Source organism: Geotrypetes seraphini, chromosome 16 (assembly GCF_902459505.1).
Source record: "Geotrypetes seraphini chromosome 16, aGeoSer1.1, whole genome shotgun sequence".
Classification (NCBI taxonomy): Eukaryota; Metazoa; Chordata; class Amphibia; order Gymnophiona; family Dermophiidae; genus Geotrypetes; species Geotrypetes seraphini.
Genome location: NC_047099.1, coordinates 4,310,779 through 4,330,189, shown reverse-complemented (window position 1 = coordinate 4,330,189; position 19,411 = coordinate 4,310,779). Strand labels below are relative to the sequence as shown.

Here is a 19,411-nt window from a genome sequence, read left to right as displayed (position 1 = left end):
AACCCTTATATTATACCATTCCCTTGGGTTTTTGGAGCCAAGATGCATGACCTCGTATGTTTTAGCATTAAATCATAGCTGACAATGCCCCTTTCTTCAGAGCTGCATTTTCCCTCATCCTTTGTCGCTGAGGCAGTCTGTAGTGATTCTCAGTGTTGTTGTCTGAGTAATGCAGCTGAAAATCATTGCAGACTCTCCGAGACTCGGCTGAGGCCGCAGTACTTTTATCTATATGCGGAGGAGAAACCAGGTTTTGATGTCAGGGGGAGCAGACCTTTTGTGAAACAGGCGTCGATGTGAAGCTGAACAGCTGATCTGCATAGGCTCCTTTTCCACCCCACATAGCTACACCTCTGCCTCTAGGATATTTTTTCAGAGACCATTTCCTAAAAGGAATAAAGCTCACCAACCCTTTGGGAGTGGGTGACTGTCAAGATATCCTTATGTGTAGGATTACCATATGGCTCCACACGAATTGAGACATCCGGGTTTTACATCCATTGCTTTCAGTGGAAGTAAAATCCAAATGTCTCAATCTGTCCTGCTTATTTCCATTGCTTTCAATGGAAGTAAAACCTGGATGTCTCAATCTCCCATTCTGGAGCCATATGGTAACCCTACTTATGCATATGATGTGTCACAGTCTATATGTGTGTCTGCGTGTGTGTGTTTGTGAAGAAGAATTACTGTAATATGCTTTATTATAAGCTTTAATCGCCTTTGAGACCTATATGCTTATCATCTTCCTAGTACCATCCCCGTGGCACCTTCTTTTGTCCATGTAAGCAGCAGTTCTCCATGGCAGGCTGTGGCCTCATGGTGAAGTCACAGAGCCCTCAGTGACATCGCCAGCATCAGTGTCATAGAACCTTCCTGGTAGAGGAGGGATAGGGGAGTAAGGGGTGAATGCTGATGTCCTGCAGGGTTGGAGGAGATGATGGGCCCCACCAGACTTGAACTCCACCTGAGAATTCTGCTCCTGGCCTCCGTGTTCTTGGCAGTATCAGGCATTGTTCTTCCACCAAAGGTGGGAATGGGGCCACTGCAGGGAGTGAGGATTCGAAGGCAGGAGGGAGTGACATCCACTGCTACAACACTGACCAGCTCAACAAGTAAGAGACCAAGGGATGGTGTCGTGGGGGGGAGGGGGGGGAGGTAAGGAGATGTCATTATGTATGATGTGTGATTTGTGTAAGTTGTGATGTGATTTACCAATATGTGTCAGTCATGAGTGTGAGAAGTCATTCCTTTATTCAGTTGATAATTTTTGAGCCAAAGAAAGGGACCTACTGTAAACATGGCCTCAGAAGCTCACATGCATTGTTCTGGTGCTAATTCAAGAATGCGTGTCAGAGTCTGTGAAGAAGCCGGTATCCTGCAGGGCCAACAGGACTACAAGGGCCCTCAGACTCCTGAATAATGAAAAGGCCGGAGTGATATTCCGAGAGTAGTGTAAAACAAGCAGTGACATACCAGCAAAATGAACATAGATGTCAGCTCAAGAAGAGTACATGGAATAAATAAGGTGGGGGATATTTAGGAAAAATGATTGAATCCATGAAATATATCACAAAATTCTTTCACCTGTAACCTCTGAAAGGTAGAGGAAAATACACAGAAGGTGAAAAGAAGCTCACAAATCCAGTAGGATGAGGTGGGGGCTTCTTCTGTGTCTGTGGAGAATCTGTAATGAATAAAGACACAGGTCCTGATATAATAAGATTTTGACTTAGACAGCCCTGTTAATATGTAAAGAAAAACATTAAAAAAATAAAAAAAATTGTCTGCCTAAACAGGAGCTTGGAATGCTGGGTGAGGTGGTGGTGGGAGACAGGGTTCCTGGAGCCATATTGGTCCGGGAGAAAAACAGGCCATAATGCCTACATTAGATCAGCGGTTCTCAACCCGGGACATATTCATTTAATCAGGTTTTCAAGATAGCCACAATGAATATGGATGAGATAGATTTGTACGCAGTGTCCCCTTGGTATGCAAATTTAACTGATGCATATTCATCGAAAGTGTCCTGAAAACCTAACTGGCCGGGTGTGCGTTGAGAACTGGGATGAGAACCACTGCATTAGATCAATGAATGTCCACTAGTCTTGATGTCCAACTGGACATATCTGTGAGGTCTGGAGCATAGGAGCCAATGCTGTGAGTGCACTTGGGTGCTGAGCAACCCAATTTTGAGCAAGCTCCTTCACCGTGCCCAGGAGGAGGTCATTTCTATGTAACTAAGTTTTTAGATTCTGCTTAACTAGAGTTCTAAGTGATCGCAAAATCAAACATTACATCTCAACAGACTTCAGCTACAATCCTCTCATGTGCCGCCTAAGGCAACCTATGGCCTGGAATGATTTCAGTTGTCCTTGGGTCATTTTTCAAAAGGTTTGTCAGGCTTAACCTGTGTAATTTGGGGAGTTACATGGATCAAACTAACTCAATTGGAATTTCCTCCTGCTCAACAATGAAATGTATTTCACAGCATATGCAAAACCTTGGAGAAGGAAGCAGAAAAGCTGGCCTGGTTGCATGTTCAGTCCCCAATGTACATAGTTCACGCATGTGTAAGAGAGAGGGGGGTGCACTAAAGTGTCTTTCTTTACTCTCTCTGGCCAGGGGAAGAGCAGATAGTGGATTCCTTCCAGGCCGTGTTCACAGGAGACCGCATGGAAATCTTCAACATGGCCCAAAGCCAAGAGTCTCGGATGGCCAACGCGGCAGTGAGGGAGCATCTCTTCGACATGGCCCTTTGTTTTAACCTGGGCACTCTGCTGCTTTTTTTATGCGGGAGCTTGTCCTGGATCTGATTGGCTGGTTCCTGGAAGAAGACTTGGATGCATACATCCCCTTCTTGATTGCCTACTGAGTATGCTGGAAGTAGAGAATGACACGGGGGCAAATTTTTCCCTGTCCCCTGCGGGAACTGAATTTCCCCTTCCCGTCCCTGCGAGTTTTGTCGCCGTCCCCACTCCATTCCTCTAAGCTCAGCCTTAACCGCACAAGCCTTGAACACTTACGATTTTCAAGTGTTTGAGGCTTGTGCAGATGAGGACGGAGCTTGCAGGAATGGGGCAGGGACAGGAAAAGAACTCATCGAGAAGGGAAAATGAGTTCTTGCGGGGACGGGAAAAAATTTGTCTCTGCGTCATTCTCTAGCTGGAAGGACCACCAACACAGGCCATGGATAGTGGGTCATTGTAGAATGAATAAACCCAAAAGTGACCCAGTTGGTGAAGAGTTATTTCCATTTCTCATGGTGCTCCAGCTGGCTTGAGTCGTGACATGACCTGGGGCCTGTTCACCCTCCAGCCTCCCCATCCCCTCCAGAGATTGAGCATTGTTTACCCTTGACCTTAGAGGAGCCTAAGTTTGTGACCTTACAGCCACGAGAGATACAAATCAATTTCTGTATTTTTTTTGATACAAATCTATTGTTGATGTGCCTTGCAAGAAAGTCTGTGAATGTCTCTCGGGGGAAATCTTTGGTACTTTAGAGCAGTCTGTATCGTATGGGACGCCTGGGATTAGCATTCAAGGAACCTGAGAACAAGAGAGTCTGTTCATTTCCCTTTTGGTGTTTCTTTATACATTTTCAATAATCATTTTATTGTTTATTTCTGAAGCTGCTGTGCTCTGAAGAATGTCATTTGCTGCAGAATTACATTAAGCAGATGATCCCATGCAGGGTGTTTCTAAAAGAAGTTTATAAAGGTGCCCTCAAGATGCTGAATCATGGATGTTGCTAAGGTGCTTCCTTGTAGCCCCAGGGTTCCCCCTAGAGGCAGGGAGACAGTCAAGGTGACATAGACATTACCACACCAGAAGCAGCAAACAGAATCAGACTGAAGTAATAGATTTCCTCACCTACAGAGCAAGGGATTCTTTATTGAAATGTGGAGATTTTGCCAGGAGAAATCATTATGGCTACACCACTGAATGCATTTAGAAGTCAGCTGTACAGGTTTTCAGGTTAGGCACAGTGAAGATGCATGTAGGCAAACTGCTGTCATGCATATTTAGTTTGGATATCCTGGGAACTTGAAATGGGGGGAGGGCAGGGGCGGACACCAGGTCAGGTCTGGAAGTGCAATATCGCAGCACCAGGGAGGAGCGTAAATTCAGCAGTTCTGGGCCAATAGCAAACCTTGAGTTTGGGAAGGAGTATTTTTCACGCAAAATTAGCGTCAGAAGCTAAGTAGAGTTTTGGGGGATTTTTTTTTCCACTGTTCACCCTGCCTGCCGGCCTCTCTTCCGCCTAACATGTTAGGTGACCTTGTGAGGGGGTTCTCCATAGCCCAGTCGACTCCTGAGACATCACAAATAAAGACATGAAATAAACAACACCAGAAAGGGAAATAAAAAAACAAATGTTATTTCTTAATGTAACCTTAAAGGCCACAGACACCGATGCCCTGCTATGGATCTAGTAACTAATATACCAGTCCCCCTTGCAGTGCTCTGATTGGCTTGTCTAGGAAAACTAACATTTGCACAGTTTTACTATGAAATCCATCCTTAATACACTAACAGTAATACTTAATATTTGCATAGCACAGGGGTTCTCTCTGCTCAGTCCTCGGGATGCACCTAGCAAATTAGGTTTTCAAGATGTTCACAATGAATATATAAGAACAGAAGAATTGTTGCTGCTGGGTCAGACCAGTGGTCCATCGTGCCCAGCAGTCCGCTCACGCGGCGGCCCCCAGGTCAAAGACCAGTGCCCTGAGTCTAGCCTTACCTGCGTATGTTCTGGTTTAGCAGGAACTTGTCTAACTGTCTTGAATCCCTGGAGGGTGTTTTCCCCTATAACAGCCGGTGGAAGAGCGTTCCAGCTTTCTACCACTCTCTGGGTGAAGAAGAACTTCCTTACGTTTGTACGGAATCTCTCCCCTTTTAACTTTAGAGAGTGCCCTCTCATTCTCTCTACCTTGGAGAGGGTGAACAACCTGTCCTTATCTACTAAGTCTATTTCCTTCATTATCTTGAATGTTTCAATCTTGTCCCCTCTCAATCTCCTCTTTTCAAGGGAGAAGAGGCCCAGTTTATCTAATCTATCATTGTACGGTAACTCCTCCAGTCCCTTAACCATTTTAGTCGCTCTTCTCTTGACCCTTTCGAGTCCTTCTTCATGTACAGCGACCTGTGCTGGACGCAGTATTCCAGGTGGGGGTGTACCATGGCCTGGTACAGCAGCATGATAACTTTCTCTGATCTGTTTGTGATCCCCTTCTTAATCATTCCAAGCATTCTTTTCGCTGCCGCCGCACATTGCACAGACGGCTTCATTGACTTGTCGACCAGTACTCCCAAGTCTCTTTCCTGGGGGGTCTCTCCAAGTACTGCATCGGACATCCAGTATTCGTGTATAAGATTTTTCTTATCGACATGCATGACCTTACACTTATCCACGTTAAACCTCATTTGCCATGTATACGAGGTGCTAACCAAAAGTTCAAGGAATTCAATTTTTTTAAAAAATTGCTTACCAAAACTTCTAGTTTCCACCATCTCCTTCGAAGTAGTCCCCTTGAGAATGTATACAGCAGTCCCAGCGTTTTCCCTATGAGTCCATGCATCTCTTGAAGTCATCTTGGGTGAATCCCTTGAGGACTTCCTGTGATTCTGCCTGGATCTCTTCAATCGTGTTAAAACGGTGCCCTTTCAGTCATAATTTTATTTTGGGAAATAGGAAAAAAAAAAAAAAAATCACAGGGGGCAAGGTCAGGCAAATAGGGCTACGATCTGCAAGGATAGTCTCACAAACTTTTGCTATGGTTTCTGGTGTTGTGCTTGTTGATGGTCGTCTGGAACAGTCATCGTCATGGACAGATGTTCTTCCATCCTTGAAGCGTTTGTACCAAAGAAAGATTTTGCTGTGGCACATGGCATTATCTCCAAAAGCTTCCTAGAGCATATGATGGGTTTCTGCATCAGTTTTTTTTAAAGTTTGAAACAAAATTTGATACAGATTCTTTGCTCAGTAAAATCTGTTGCATCGAAATCCGCCGAGTCACTAAAACACAACTTTACAAAATCGCACAGAACAAAACAACGCGACCATTCAGCTGCACGCCCTTTGGCACACTAATTCACAAAGCATACTGCTAGACACCTCTAGTGGCAGAAGGGCATACTATATTCAGTTCATGCACGCTGTTCACATTCCCTGAACCTTTGGGTAGCACCTCGTAAAATGGAAGAGGCTCATGCAAATGTATCATGCATATTCAGTGTGGATGCCTTGAAAACCAGACTGGCTTGATGTGTCCCATGGACTGAGTCGAGAACCTCTGTCAAAAGAGGAAGTAAAGAGACAAGCAACTACTTCTGGGTTGGAAGACTGGGCAACCTACCGCTGCTGTTCAAGACTTGTTGCAGTTGTGAAAAGCGAGCAAGGGAGGATGAAAGAGCGTTCTGAGATCTAGGAGGACTTGCCAAGCCAGGCCTGTCCCCAGTGCATCTGCAGACTGCTGTTTCCCGTTTCCTCATTATGGGTCCACAGGTCACGCCTTGGGGTAAAGCCAAATTTGTGCAGCCCGTCCCTGCTGACATGGGGGTGACTTTCCAAGCTTGCAGCATCTCTGAATGGGTTCACCGTCACTGCAGTCTGCTCCTGGCGTTTCTACAGGGGTCACCAACAGGCTCCAATCCAGGCTCAGGCGCTCCTGCGTTTGCCCCCGTTGCATCTGTGGACTTGAAACTCCAGTTTCTTCCAGAAAAGCAGGAACAGCAGGTCCCTGGATGCAACTGGGAGGGAATACCAGCCTGTTCCCACTGACAACTGGTAATCTTAACATTTAGCAATAAATGACATTTTCAGAAACAAATAGTAGTGCTTTGCTTTCCAACCTGGGCCTGGAGCCTCACCCAGTGGGCCTCGTTTTCCTGTTTGTGATATCCACAATGAATATCAAGAAGCTATAATTTGCTTATGTTGCTTTGGCACAAGGCCAGGTCAATTTACATATTTTCACCACCCTAGTATCCCAGTGGAGGAAAGAGAAGGGCTCTAGAAAGGAGCTGCTTTAAGACATTCTCTGCTCCTCGGGAGAAGCCAACAGCTGCGGCACGGAGGCTCACCATTCCTCTGCTGATGAAGCAGGCTCTCAGACCACATGAATGTGTATGTTCCTGTGGAATTCTCAGTGTGGATAACATGGAAAATCAGATTGGGCTAAGACCCACAGGGACAGAATTCGGTGACCCATCCCAACCTTAGCAACCTATTGGCTCTTAACATTTAAAAGTTGTTTACTTTTGAGTTCAGAGCACTTGATCAATTGAACAATGTGTAGGATTTGCCTGGAGGGACTAAGGTGGGGGAAACCTGAAGGAAGATGCTGAGGTTAATCACTGCAGAGCCAAAGGATGGTTGCACTGTTCATAGAGCAAGGGCGCCATCTTGAGGATCTATGGCTTGAATGCAGTCTCTCAGTGTCAATGAGTGAAGTTTCCCTATCTGTTCGGAGCTAGGAAGCATGAGGAGAAAAACGAACGCCGAGTCGTCCCTGGTACTCTGTCCTGGGTAACACCCCATCAAGTCCATCACCAGTGACGTAGCTGAAGGTCAGGCAAAGTTGACAAGTTTACTATTCTTTGGTTGACGGAACTTCCATTCTTTTCCATGTCTAGGGTGGGGAGCAGGGGTCACCAGATGCGGCACTTGCTCTCGGGGTTCATGGGGGAACCTTTTGCACATTGGAAGAGACCCCCAAAGTCCTTGCTGTTAGCGATGGCTCCCAAGACACGGAACCGAGGAGGGCTGTGGCGGTCCTGGAGTAAAGTTTCTCGCAGTCCCTCGCTGGTCTCTGTTCCACAGAAGGCCTGAGGGGTGACAGTGAGAAAAGACCAGGTCAAAGTTATGAGCAGGTTATAACAACTGTCCATTCGTAATCTTTAGCTGTGGTCTCCTTCCCTGATAGCTCTGTTTTCTTCACATGTTGACCTCACTGCCGCACTCCTGCCCAATGATAAATGTTTACACCCTGAATGATGGATTCCTTCATTTAAAAGGGAAATAAAACTCCCTAATGGAAACATTTAGCTAATGGAGAAAGAAAAATCCTCTTAGGAAAGTGTTCCCCCCATTACCTGCGCAAAACTGGCAAAGAAGAGCTGATGGGGTCTGAGTCCGATCTTTGGTAAAATCTTCTTGCGTGTCCGCTTCTGGGCCCAGCTCTCATAGGCCTGAAAAGGAGAGAGATGGGTTTAGAGAAAGGAGTTAGAGATGGGCCCAGGCTGCCGCTGTAGGTTTGAGGTACAGCTGTTTTCCAGCTGGTTGCCGTGGCTGGCTTCCTGGCTCTCTGTTTACGCCCTCTGGCATGGTTCATGTATGAAACTGTGTGAAGAAAAGATCAGCCAAACACTCACTGCCCAAAATGAAACATAGAAACATGACGGCAGATAAAGGCCAAATGGCCCATCTAGTCTACCCATCTGCAGTAACCATTATCTCTTTCTCTCTCCGAGAGATCCCACGTGCCTATCTCAGGCCCTCTTGAATTCAGAAACAGTCTCTGTCTCCACCAACTCTTCCGAAAGACAATTCCACGCATCTACCACTCTTTCTGTAAAAAAGTATTTCCTTAGATTACTCTGGAGCCTGTCACCTCTTAACATAGACACAAAGAAACATGATGGCAGATAAAGGCTTTTGCTTACAGCGTTTTGGGCCGTGAGCCTCTGTTTGAATTTTCCTCACACAATTTCATGCATGAGTTCTTCCTGTCTATTTTTGTGCTGTAGAAGGTTCAAGTAACTGCTGAAGAAGGCTGACCTGCCCATGGTAAGCCCTTTTCAGCCTCAGGAAGTGCATGTCAAAACTTACTGACCCCCATAGATTGCCAGAGTTCATCTGAGATTTTACCTTCTGTCTGCAGTTTTAATTAGGGTTACCAAATTTTCAGGACCCATGGCCCCGCCCTCAGGCCCACCCCATTCTGCTCGAATCACACCCCATTCTGCCCCCAGCTCCGCCCCAGCCCCGATCCCTCAACCTAGTTGCTTGTTGGGAAGGCATCTGTGCATGACGCCACATGCATCCACGCAGATGCTGTCCCGACATTGCTGGTAGCTGGAAGCTTTTCAAAACCTGGACAAGTGCCGGACGTCTGGCAACCCTAGTTGTTCTTCCACTGTCTCAGAACAAAAGCAATTAGGAAAGACTGAGTCAATGAAATCCTAGGCCAGCCGTGAATGATTTACCCAGAATCCCTCCATCAAGTCACCTGGTGAGCCACATCAAGCCCGCCGTTGTCTGCAAAGTTCTCCAGGAGGGTGACAGTACCGTTGACTGCAAGCCCATGAAAGGAATATTTCTCATATTGCTCCACCAGGCAGCGGGTGCCCCGATCCAGTGCTTCTCTTTGCTTGCTGCCCGGACCTAGGTTAACTGCAGACAAACAGGAAGCAAAGGAGTGAATAGCGGGATCCTTCTGGGAAGATGCAGTCAAAGGGTTAGTAACATAGTAGATGATGGCAGATAAAGACCCGAATGGTCCATCTAGTCTGCCCAACTTGATTCAATCTAAAAATTTGTTGGTTTGGTTTTTTCCCCCCTTCTTCTTAGCTATTTCTGGGCAAGAATCAGAAGCTCGGCCCGGTACTGTTCTTAGGTTCCAACTACTGAAGTCTCCGTCATAGCTCACTCCACTCCATCTACACAGAGAATGTGGAACATTGAGGGCTGTGGGATTCGAGAGACCACATAGAGAATGACACAGGGATGGGTACCCGTGGATAACCATAGGATGGGGAAGGGGAGAGGTACAGAATCTGTGGGGACGGGGATGGGGAAGAGAGCCCTTGGGGCAGGGACAGAGCCCATGGAGATGCAGCAGGGATAGGGACAGAGCCAAGGTCTGTAGGGACAGAGACAAACTGTGTCCCCATGTCACTCTCTAAAAGCTTGAGACTAGGCTTAAACAGGCCATTCCAACTAGATGGAACGGCATCTATAAATTGCTAGTATCAAGATGGAAAACATTAACACGTTTTAGACCACTGGCAACTGATTTAAATTCAAAAGCAGCTTCTGCAGGGTTGTTTTTTTTTAAAGAGATACTGTAAATGACATCATTTGTGTCTTGTCTGCCTTTGATGTGGCAACAGGAGTCTTGTGCCCAGCTGCTCAATCATCTTACTGTTACTGCAACAGATTCATCCATGGTTGCTGGTACCAAGGAGCATTTCTGGCATTTCATAGACACTTATTTTCCTATTCATCCACTACACAGTTTAGGTTCTCATCTATACCTGTGTCTGAAAATATCAGAGGAGGCTCCAGCAAAATGAAAACAGAAGGTTATATCCTGCTCTGGTATCTTGAGCCCCTGTGTTCTCTGGTTCATAGACAAAACCGCGGAAGACAGAGGTGCGCGCCGACAACTGAGCGCAAGACGGAGGCGCGCGCCGAAGAAAATGACAGTTTTTAGGGGCTCCGAGGGGGTTGTTGTTGGGGAGCCCCCACACTTTACTTAATACAAAGTGCGGCGGCGTTGTGGGTGGTTTGGGAGGTTGTAACCCCCCTCATTATACTGTAAACTTAACTTTTTCCCTGTTTTAGGGAAAAAGTGAAGTTTTCAGTAAAATGTGGGGGGTTACAACCCCCCAAACCCCCCACAATGCCCCCACAATGCAGCGCGATCTGTATAAAGTAAAGTGGGGGGGTTCCCCCCCCACACCCCCCCTGTCGGAGCCCCTAAAAACAGTTATTTTCTTCGGCGCGCGCCTTTGTCTTCCGCGGTTTTGACCTGACACCGTGTTCTCTGCATGTTATTGGAGTCTCCTAAATCATTTTTACTATTCTGCCAGCATCTGGGTAATGGATGCAACTTTACACACTCTTAAACAATGCTGACTGTGAAGTTAAGGATAAGAGGAATACAAGATAAAACATCATTCTAGACATTACACATGGCACATTGCATTTTGAGTCCTGCAGTTCCCTGGGATAAGTACCATATTCGTAGAGAGCATGGAGGAGTTCGTGAGCCATAAACATGCCAGCTGCTCCAAAGTTCACTGCGCTGAGAGAAAAATATAGATCTTGTTAGTCTAGGACCAGGTTCAAGCCCTCCAGCTTGTCTTCTATGCACAGCAAACAAGACCATAATCTACTTAACTGTCACAAGATGGTACCATTGCACCACAAATTGGAGTTTGTCAGTCTATTTGCCATATTAGCATTATTTGGTTAGGCCTCACTCTTTGGCTATTGAGAGTATCAGGGGTAAGAGCTGCAGCAGCCTGTCTGACTGTCTCTGTGTGTTAAGTACACAGCATACACAGGTCTTGAGTTTCTGGACTTGCCTGAGCTGTTGATTTCCTCTGAGTAACACCAGGAATGTCAGCAGCATTTCCCATTGCCCTTTAGGAGGATCTCATTCCCAGAATGCCCGAGGGCAGTCCCTTCTCCCCCACACACTCTGTTCCCGGGCCTACCTTGGAAAATCCTTGTGGAAAAAAGGACTCCGGAACATGCCTGCAGGGAAGATCACAGTGTTGTGTTTCAGGGAATAGTAGGAATACACGGAGAAAGGAGGAACTTCCCAACTGAAAGAAAGAAGGAAAGAGAGACACCTTTTGCTGCAAATTCTGAAGAGTGGAGGAGACACACATGGAAGGAAGAAAGTAGTTATCAGTTCTTTGATGATTAGTGCAACGTTCCTTTCATTTATATTTCATACACCTCCAGTGTCAAGGCATATATATTCCTTCTATCTATCTAACACTACATCCTGTCTTTGTTTATACTAACCTTCTTCAGGGTACGTATTAAATCTATCTAAAGCAACACACACTCCTCCTGCCCATGTTAGCTGCCACTATGCCCTTCTTATACACTAATCCTGCCAAGGACTATAATTCCATCTAGGCTTCCTAGGCCAGTGCCTTAGGTGGCAAACCTTTGCCACTACCGCCATCAAGATACACAAAAATCATCACTGGGAGCCATTATCATGAGTTGCAGTCATGTTTGGAGACACTGAGAGCCCTAGGCTCATAAGGAAGAGGGAATAGAAATTGAGAAGTAGGTAGCACTGGCGATCTCGGGGACAGGAAGCACGGCATTGGTGGGCCAGGTGGTGATATCACTAGTGCTGTGAGGGTAGGCGGGAATTGGGAGATACAAAGCTAAATTAGTTATTGATCTGCCTTTGTTTCATTTATACTACTGGTAATACATACTATTCCTCTCCATGAGTGTCCACAGGTTCAAGATGAATCCTCTTCTGCGATAATCTCAGGAACTCCAGTACATTTGCAAAAAATGTGTCTTCATGGGGTTGAAACTGAGGGCAAAAACAAGAAGGAAGGGAAGTGAAACAGAGAAGGCATGATGGGAGAGTTCGGGTTGGCTGGGTGGGGAGCTGTAGGAAATAGTAGAAGAGCTAATGAGGAAGTGGTAGGAAATGGCGGAGGAATACAAGCTGTTGGGGAAGTTATAGGGAATGGCGGAGAGACATAAGCTGTTGGGGAAATTATAGGGAATGGCGGAAGAGCACGAGCTGTTGGGGAAGTTATAAGGAATGGCGGAAGAGCACGAGCTTTTGGTGAAGTTAAAAGGAACAGGCCAAAAGCAAAAACTATTAAGGAATGGTGGAGGATTGCCGGCTGGAGTTGCTGGAAAGCAGAGGAAAATTATAAGGACTGGGAGAACTATAGAATAGTTCCTTTTTGTTGGGTCATACCTCTGAATATTCATGATTCATTTCTTCAGTTTTCAAAATTCGGGGTGGGTATCCAATCTGCACCTTTATGGAGTCAAGCTTCAAAAAAATCCCCAAATCACTGAATTGCTTTTGTAATGGAAGATTTAAGACTCTAAGGGTCTTTGCTCATTCTGTGTCCTATGGAAAAAATCTTGCTTAAATGAAGACCAAAAGCTACTGTTTGGAAGTCTTTAAGAATAAAAAATCATAAGGAAGAAGTCTCATCGACATCAGCAGGGTTAAATAATCCAAATATCAGGAGAATACAATAATTAAATAGACATTCATATCAATAATACATCTGGAGAAATGGCTATTTTCAAAACAAAAATATAGATGCTTTTCTGTTTCGAGAATGGTCATGTTCACTACTGGATTTTTGTGGCTGTTCCACAAAATATTCAAACTCAGATTTGGATGACATATTGAAAACTCCCTTCCTGCCTAGATGTTGGGTGACACACTGGCTCTGTTTTTTGGGGACAGACTAATCCCTCACTGCACTGCATGGACCCACAGTTCTTGTTTTTCATAAGGTGAAATCATGGCTACAAATCCATGTACTTTGCATCTGGGAAAGGGACATCTATGGTTTTAAATCTATGAAGAATGCCATGCTTGCATAATGTTGACTTTGGGCCAAGCAGAACATCAACAGGATGAGATACTACTAAGACACTTAGGTTTCTACTCGGGATGCCCTCAAAAGTCTGGAGGTCAATCTGATGTGGACCTTGCTATGTTGCATTCACTGTGGCAAGTTGTTCACAGATACTCATAGGCACAGAAACGTAGAAAAATGATGGTGAATGAAGACTATATCACCCATCCAATCTGCTCATTACGATTTTGTTTGGAGCTTGTTGGAGGCTACTGGAGATCCCATATTACTGTGTAGATGGGATGGATCACAGCAGATGTATGATACCTATGGGCATATGTATGAAGGATCACCTTATCCATTGCCTCCTTCCGGGTCTGTTTGTCCATCCACTCCAGGCTCCCTAACTGGCTTCGGAGTACAGCTTGCACCTTTGAAAACATATCTTCTGCCTGTTAGAGAGAAACATGACCATGAAGAGAGTTTGCTGAGCAGAAAAAGGAAGGGAATCACAAAATAATCAGATTGACGGAGAGACAAGTATTTGTAGAAATGATGGGGAGCAAGATGGTAAATGGTGAGACTTGGGAGTATTATATTGAAATATTTACTCACAGAAAGGGTGTCAGGCATATAGGACAGCCTTGCAGAAAAAGTAACATAATTAAAAATACATTGGTATTCAAAAAAGCCTGATCCAATAGAGGTAATGAGGATGCGAGTGGAAAGCTGGAATCTGAGTGAAATTTACAGGGCTGCAACAGGAAGTGAAATTGGTAGTCTTAGGGGAGGGGCCTTATGGATATTATCTGCCATTATAATGGGAGTGAAGAGAGAGCTATGGAACTGCAGGAAGGTGTGCAACTTGGTGGTGATATGGGGTACTGGGGTGGGTGGGTGGGTGAGGGGTGTTAATGTCTTTACAGACATAGAATTATGATTGTCATATTGGCTCTGGTATTTCACATGGGACCAGACAGAGTCCAGGCTTAGTCCAAGATGATGAAGACCTAGCTTTCCATCCAGACCACAACCTAAAGAAAGGAATTATGTGGTCTGGATGAAAAGAGTTCCAAAATGTTAAGAATCCAAAAATTGTATCATTTTTCTTCTCTCTTTGCTTTCAAAATTGAATGAACATTTTTTCTTCTTAATTTGGCAAAACCAGGGGAATGATTTTAATGTAGAACAAATTTCTTTTGTTAGAAAACCCAGAAACAAGTAAAGCTCATGATTTAACACAGATGTGTCATTCAAATGGTATTGTACACAGAGATCAGGATATGATCATTACTTGTGGTTGATGGAAGGAGGAAGCGCAGGAAGGAGCTTGTAAGGGAACTGAGAAAAAGCTGCCCCAGACTATAACTGGATTATATGATGGGAAATAGAGAGGAGTGAGAGGAAACAGGAAGGGCATGGGGAGATGGCTATAGAAAGAGTGGAAAACATTACAAGAGAAGGAAGAAGGACTGTGATAGGTTTTGGGCCAGTGAATCACCTAGAAGTGTAGGTTTGGATGCCTTCAGTACAATAAGGATTTCTATGTTCTGGCATAGCATGGAACATGGAGCAATAGCAGGTTAACGCTCAATCTGGGTGTATATAGCATTGAGGCTTAAAATATTTTTCAGCCTCAGGGACGGGGATGCTCTGTTGAGAAATACAATTCCCAATGGTTACTCACTCGCTCCGGGCTACAGCTAAGTTTTACTATTCCAAAATTGGCTGATTGAAATATCTTTGAGATTTAAAGCACATAAAGCAAGGATAAGATAGATTGACTTGTGGAGGTGTATAGGCAGATGATAACTCACATGAGGGTGACCTGGCCAGAAATATTTCATGCTAGGCACCCGTGAGCCCTTGAAGCCTTTTACCCCCAGCCCTTTCAGTACTGAGAAACTATCAAGAATTCAACACAGCTACTTGTTTTTCCACAGTTCGATTTGCATTGGTCTTTTGAGACTGTATTCTATAAGTTTATTTGTTCAGTATAATAAGACCAGTTGAGATTAAACGATGAAGGGGTTGATGTGTGGAGGGGATTTTCCCATTTTGGAGGTCATTTTACAAAGTTGTCTTCCAGCCTATGTGGTCACATATCTGTTGAAAAGATGCATGTTGGCATGAACATGCCCCTTGCTGGTTGGTGGATTTTACAGGTTCACACATTGATTACAAATATGCATGCTTGAACTCTTTGCATGTTATGCTATGTTGGGTGCCATTGACTCGTGTTTGAGTCCTAGTGACTTCATGAATTACAGATCTAAAAAGAGATTGGTTTTGTGCTAGTCCAGTAAGGTCCTCCAGCATCATCCACATGGTTGTTTTCAACATGTCCAGCCATCTGGTTGCAGGTTGTCCTCTTCGCCTTTCACTCATAGAATAGTTAAGCTCTGGAATGTATTGCCAGAGGTTGTGGTAAGAATGGATAGTGTTGCTGGTTTTAAGAAAGGTTTGGACAATTTTCTGGAGGAAAGGTCCATAGTTTGCTTGCCCTGGATGGGTAGCATGGAATGTTGCTACTATTTGGGGTTCTGGAATCTTGCGATTCTTTGAGATTCTGCATGGAATCTTGATACTCTTTGGGGTGCTAGAATCTTTTGTTAATCTTTGGGATTCTGGAATGTTGCTACTCTTTGGGTTTTTGACAGGTATTAGGGACCTGGATTGGCCACCATGAGAATGGGCTACTGGGCTTGATGGACCATTGGTCTGACCCAGTAAGGCTGTTCTTATGTTCTCAGACATGATGTCCTTCTCCAACTCTTTGCATACATTCCTTTATTTCTTCTATAGAGCGGGTATAAATGTCTGTGTCTGCTTTTAATGCCCGATCCGTGACACTTGCATTAATATTTTATAAAGACAATTAGGCAAGTATGTGTCTTTCTAAAATAGGCTTAAAGTGGGCACCAATTTATCCTCTTATTCTAGGTGCTCTGTTATAAAATTACCCTCGTTGTGTCTGTCATGGACATAAATGAATTATTTTGGGGGAAGGAGGTAGAGCGCAGCATTGAGTGAAGGACTGAACCGTAGGGTCTATTGCAGATAACAGGAAGCAGAACCAAGGCAGGAAAGAGCCAAAGACCTGACGTACTGATCAATGTGTTGGTTAATGGGGCCATAGAAAGTGCTAAGGATGAGAACAACATGCAGGAGATTAGAAGCACTGTTACTGCAATGAAAAAATGATTTATCAGTGAACACAAAACCAGGACAGAAGCAGTAATTTCTAGCAGTAAAAGACAACTGAGTTCAAGAGAGGGATGGGGTTGCCAACTGGCTTCCGGCACAAGTTCAAAACCGGCAATATGAAAGTTGATTTTGACTGGTCTTTCTCGCTGCTCACAGGTTGCTCTAAAGAACATACAGCCAAGCAGGATCACAGCAAACTACATCAGAGGTGAGAGGATAAAGACATCAGAACATTCTCAGCAGCCTCCCTTCTTCTTCTCCTCCAGCCCATTGGCAGCAAAAAGAGGAAGGAAAAACTCTCCTCCCAGCATCAAGCAAACCATGAATGATTTGCAACGAAGAAGAGATGTTGAAATACTCAAAACTGGGAAGATGATGAGGGACTAAATGTTGGGGAAGGGGATTGATGGGGTGATAAGGAAGGAGAAGGATAAAAGCTGGAGGAGATGGTAAGGGGAGTGGAAGGTGAGAAGGGTGAGAACATGAGTACATTTGAATGGAGACTGGGGTTTTTATCAGAGTTGGCAACCCTTTTGGGTGATCTCTTTGCGGGCAATTTGAAACTTACCAGTTTTTTGGTCTTGGGTTGGAAGGTCTCTCGAACGAACATAGCCCCCACTACGGGTTCATAGAAGCTGCTCGTATCAGTCACACACTTCTTCCAGTGGGGAGTCAGCACCTAAGAAATAGAGAGAGAGAGAGAGGGGAAGAAAGAGCAAAACAAACATATTTGTTCCAATAAGAGAGAGGAAAAGAACATGAAAGAGACAAAGCCTTCGCATCAATGAAAAAAAGTGTATGTGTTTATATATGTTTGTGTATGATGAAGAGAAAATCAAAAGGGAGAAAGGAAAAAAAAGGCAGAGAGACAGAAAGGAGAAGAGAACGAAATAAATAAAAAAAAAACAACCAGAATTTATGGTGTCGGTTTTAACTTCCACGTTTAGCATCAAGTGTGGCAAAGAGGGAACCTTTGGTAGAAGCCGTTAATGAAGAGCCAGATCTGAGACTGCTAGGATAGGTATAACTAAAATATTGCTCCACAAGGCCTCTGATAGAAAAGTGAAAATACCAGATACATACTAGATTATTTGTGGTTCAACGTTTAAGACCTTATACACTTCATAGTGTTAGTTCTGAAGGTAGTATGAGGACTATTTTTGGTTTGGGGTTAAGGAATCACAAGAAGAGGGTGAATTCTGGGGGAAGGGTTATGATAAGAGGAGTGGTTTGCAGAACCATTTCCAACAGTATCATAGGCATATGTCTACTGATCAGTGAGAAAGATGCTCTTCCTACCCTCCATGGACTAGAAACTCTTTCGCTTGCTTCATCATTTTTCACTCGGAGAATAGTTAAGCTCTGGAACGTGTGTGTGAGAGGATGTGGTAAGAGCAGTTAATGTAGCTGGTTTTAAAAAAAGGTTTGGACAAGTTCCTGGAGGAATAATCCATAGTCTGCTGTTGAGATACACAAGGAAGAAGCCACTGCTTGCGACTTGGAGTAGCCTTTGTGAAGATGGGATACTGGGCTGGATGGACCATTGGTCTGACCCAGTAAGGCTATTCTTATGTTCTTATGTGACAAGTTAAGGAATTATCTGGGAACTGGAAGTATACACAAAAGTCTCTTAAAAGGGAAGTTGAAAAAGACTAATATCAAACCATAGTCTGAGTACTGTTTCCCCGCAATCCTTTATTCAGCTCCATACGAGCCCTCTGGAACCTATCATCTAGAGCAGGGGTCAGGTTCTGCACCAGGCACAGGATCATATACATGTGAAGTAAACTTCTGAAAAAGAAATGGAGATCGAATGGCTCATGATTACAAGGACCTCCAGACTAGATTATGAGTAGAGTGATCTGTCCAACCAAAGGTCCCGTGATAAGGAGACTTGTATGGGTTCTAGCTTTTCTACAAATAAACTCTAACAGGGAAATATGCAACACAAAATCCCTAATCAATTCAAGCTCTTTAAGAAAGGAACCAACTCAGCAAGAAACACAAATCAAGATCATGTGGTTGTTCAACTCGGTCAATTGAAGCATGGCCCAAACTATCTTGAGCTTGTCCTCTTCAGTAGATGCAACAGGAAGGTGCTCACATGGAAAAGCATCCAACCGATTAAAGCACATCATGGAGAGGCTCAAGAAACCAGATGACCCAGGGAATCCTGAATCTATTCTCTTTTATAGACAAATCAAAATCAACAAGAAACACGATGTTTTATAACAGTTCTAATCTAATCTTAGTTCTTCCAGAAAGTAACCCACTGAACAGAAAATGATGACATGGAAGCAGAGAAACTAGGAACACAATTGACCAAAGGACTTTTGAGTCAACTTAAGCTTCTATCTAGGGAAACAAGACTCCTTAATCAGCAAAAGAGTCCCCATGATCCTTATATTACATATCTTGAAATATCTTTTAGCCTTTCATCATAAATGAGGAATGTGTGAACCTTGCTCAGATGATGTTGTGTACTGTAGTAGCCAAGTTGGTCCTGGAAAAAAAAACAGGAATCTTTGTATTTTGTGAAATATCTTTTATAACACCAACACAAAAGATGTAACCTTGCAGGCCTCCTTCTATAGCATGAAGTAGTGGGAAGAATGACCTAAGTGTATCACAACAGATCATGAACAGTTCAATACTCAGGACATAGATGGCAGGAAGAGGGATGTGAAGGACCATTAGATACATGAAAGGGAGTTTGGGAGCATGGAAAAGTGCATCTATGTTTAACTAGGTTTTTGTAAGGTACCTATTAAAATAATGTATTGTATGTAAAGTGATGTGTGAGGTTTAAGGTTAGCTGTTGACTGTTGGCAGCTGGATAAACTGAGCCAGTCCTGGTTTTGCCTTGTTTATTTTTTCTTTTTGA

General features: G+C 44.2%; 1 protein-coding gene across 4 annotated transcripts in view; it reads right to left on the bottom strand.

Annotated features, from left to right (window-relative positions):
• Positions 1–1,139: 1,139 nt before the first annotated feature.
• LOC117350670 (endothelin-converting enzyme 1-like) overlaps positions 1,140–19,411 on the bottom strand; it is a 32,917-nt gene continuing 14,645 nt past the window's right edge. The window contains exons 9-19 of one of the 4 annotated variants that reach the window (XR_004537280.1): positions 18,192–18,318; positions 17,096–17,206; positions 13,674–13,772; positions 12,699–12,776; positions 12,196–12,299; positions 11,449–11,559; positions 10,966–11,033; positions 9,234–9,397; positions 8,098–8,193; positions 6,360–7,830; positions 1,140–1,684 (exon numbers count right to left, since the gene is read on the bottom strand). Coding sequence is in view for 2 of the 4 variants with exons in the window: in XM_033925147.1 (XP_033781038.1) it covers positions 7,654–7,830; positions 8,098–8,193; positions 9,234–9,397; positions 10,966–11,033; positions 11,449–11,559; positions 12,196–12,299; positions 12,699–12,776; positions 13,674–13,772; positions 17,096–17,206; positions 18,192–18,318 (1,135 nt within the window). In the remaining 2 variants the exon portion in view is untranslated. Of the gene's footprint in view, positions 1,685–3,850; positions 4,313–5,313; positions 7,831–8,097; positions 8,194–9,233; positions 9,398–10,965; positions 11,034–11,448; positions 11,560–12,195; positions 12,300–12,698; positions 12,777–13,673; positions 13,773–17,095; positions 17,207–18,191; positions 18,319–19,411 lie in introns of those variants that run through there. The other 3 variants (XR_004537279.1, XM_033925147.1, XM_033925148.1) reach the window with 3 other exon arrangements.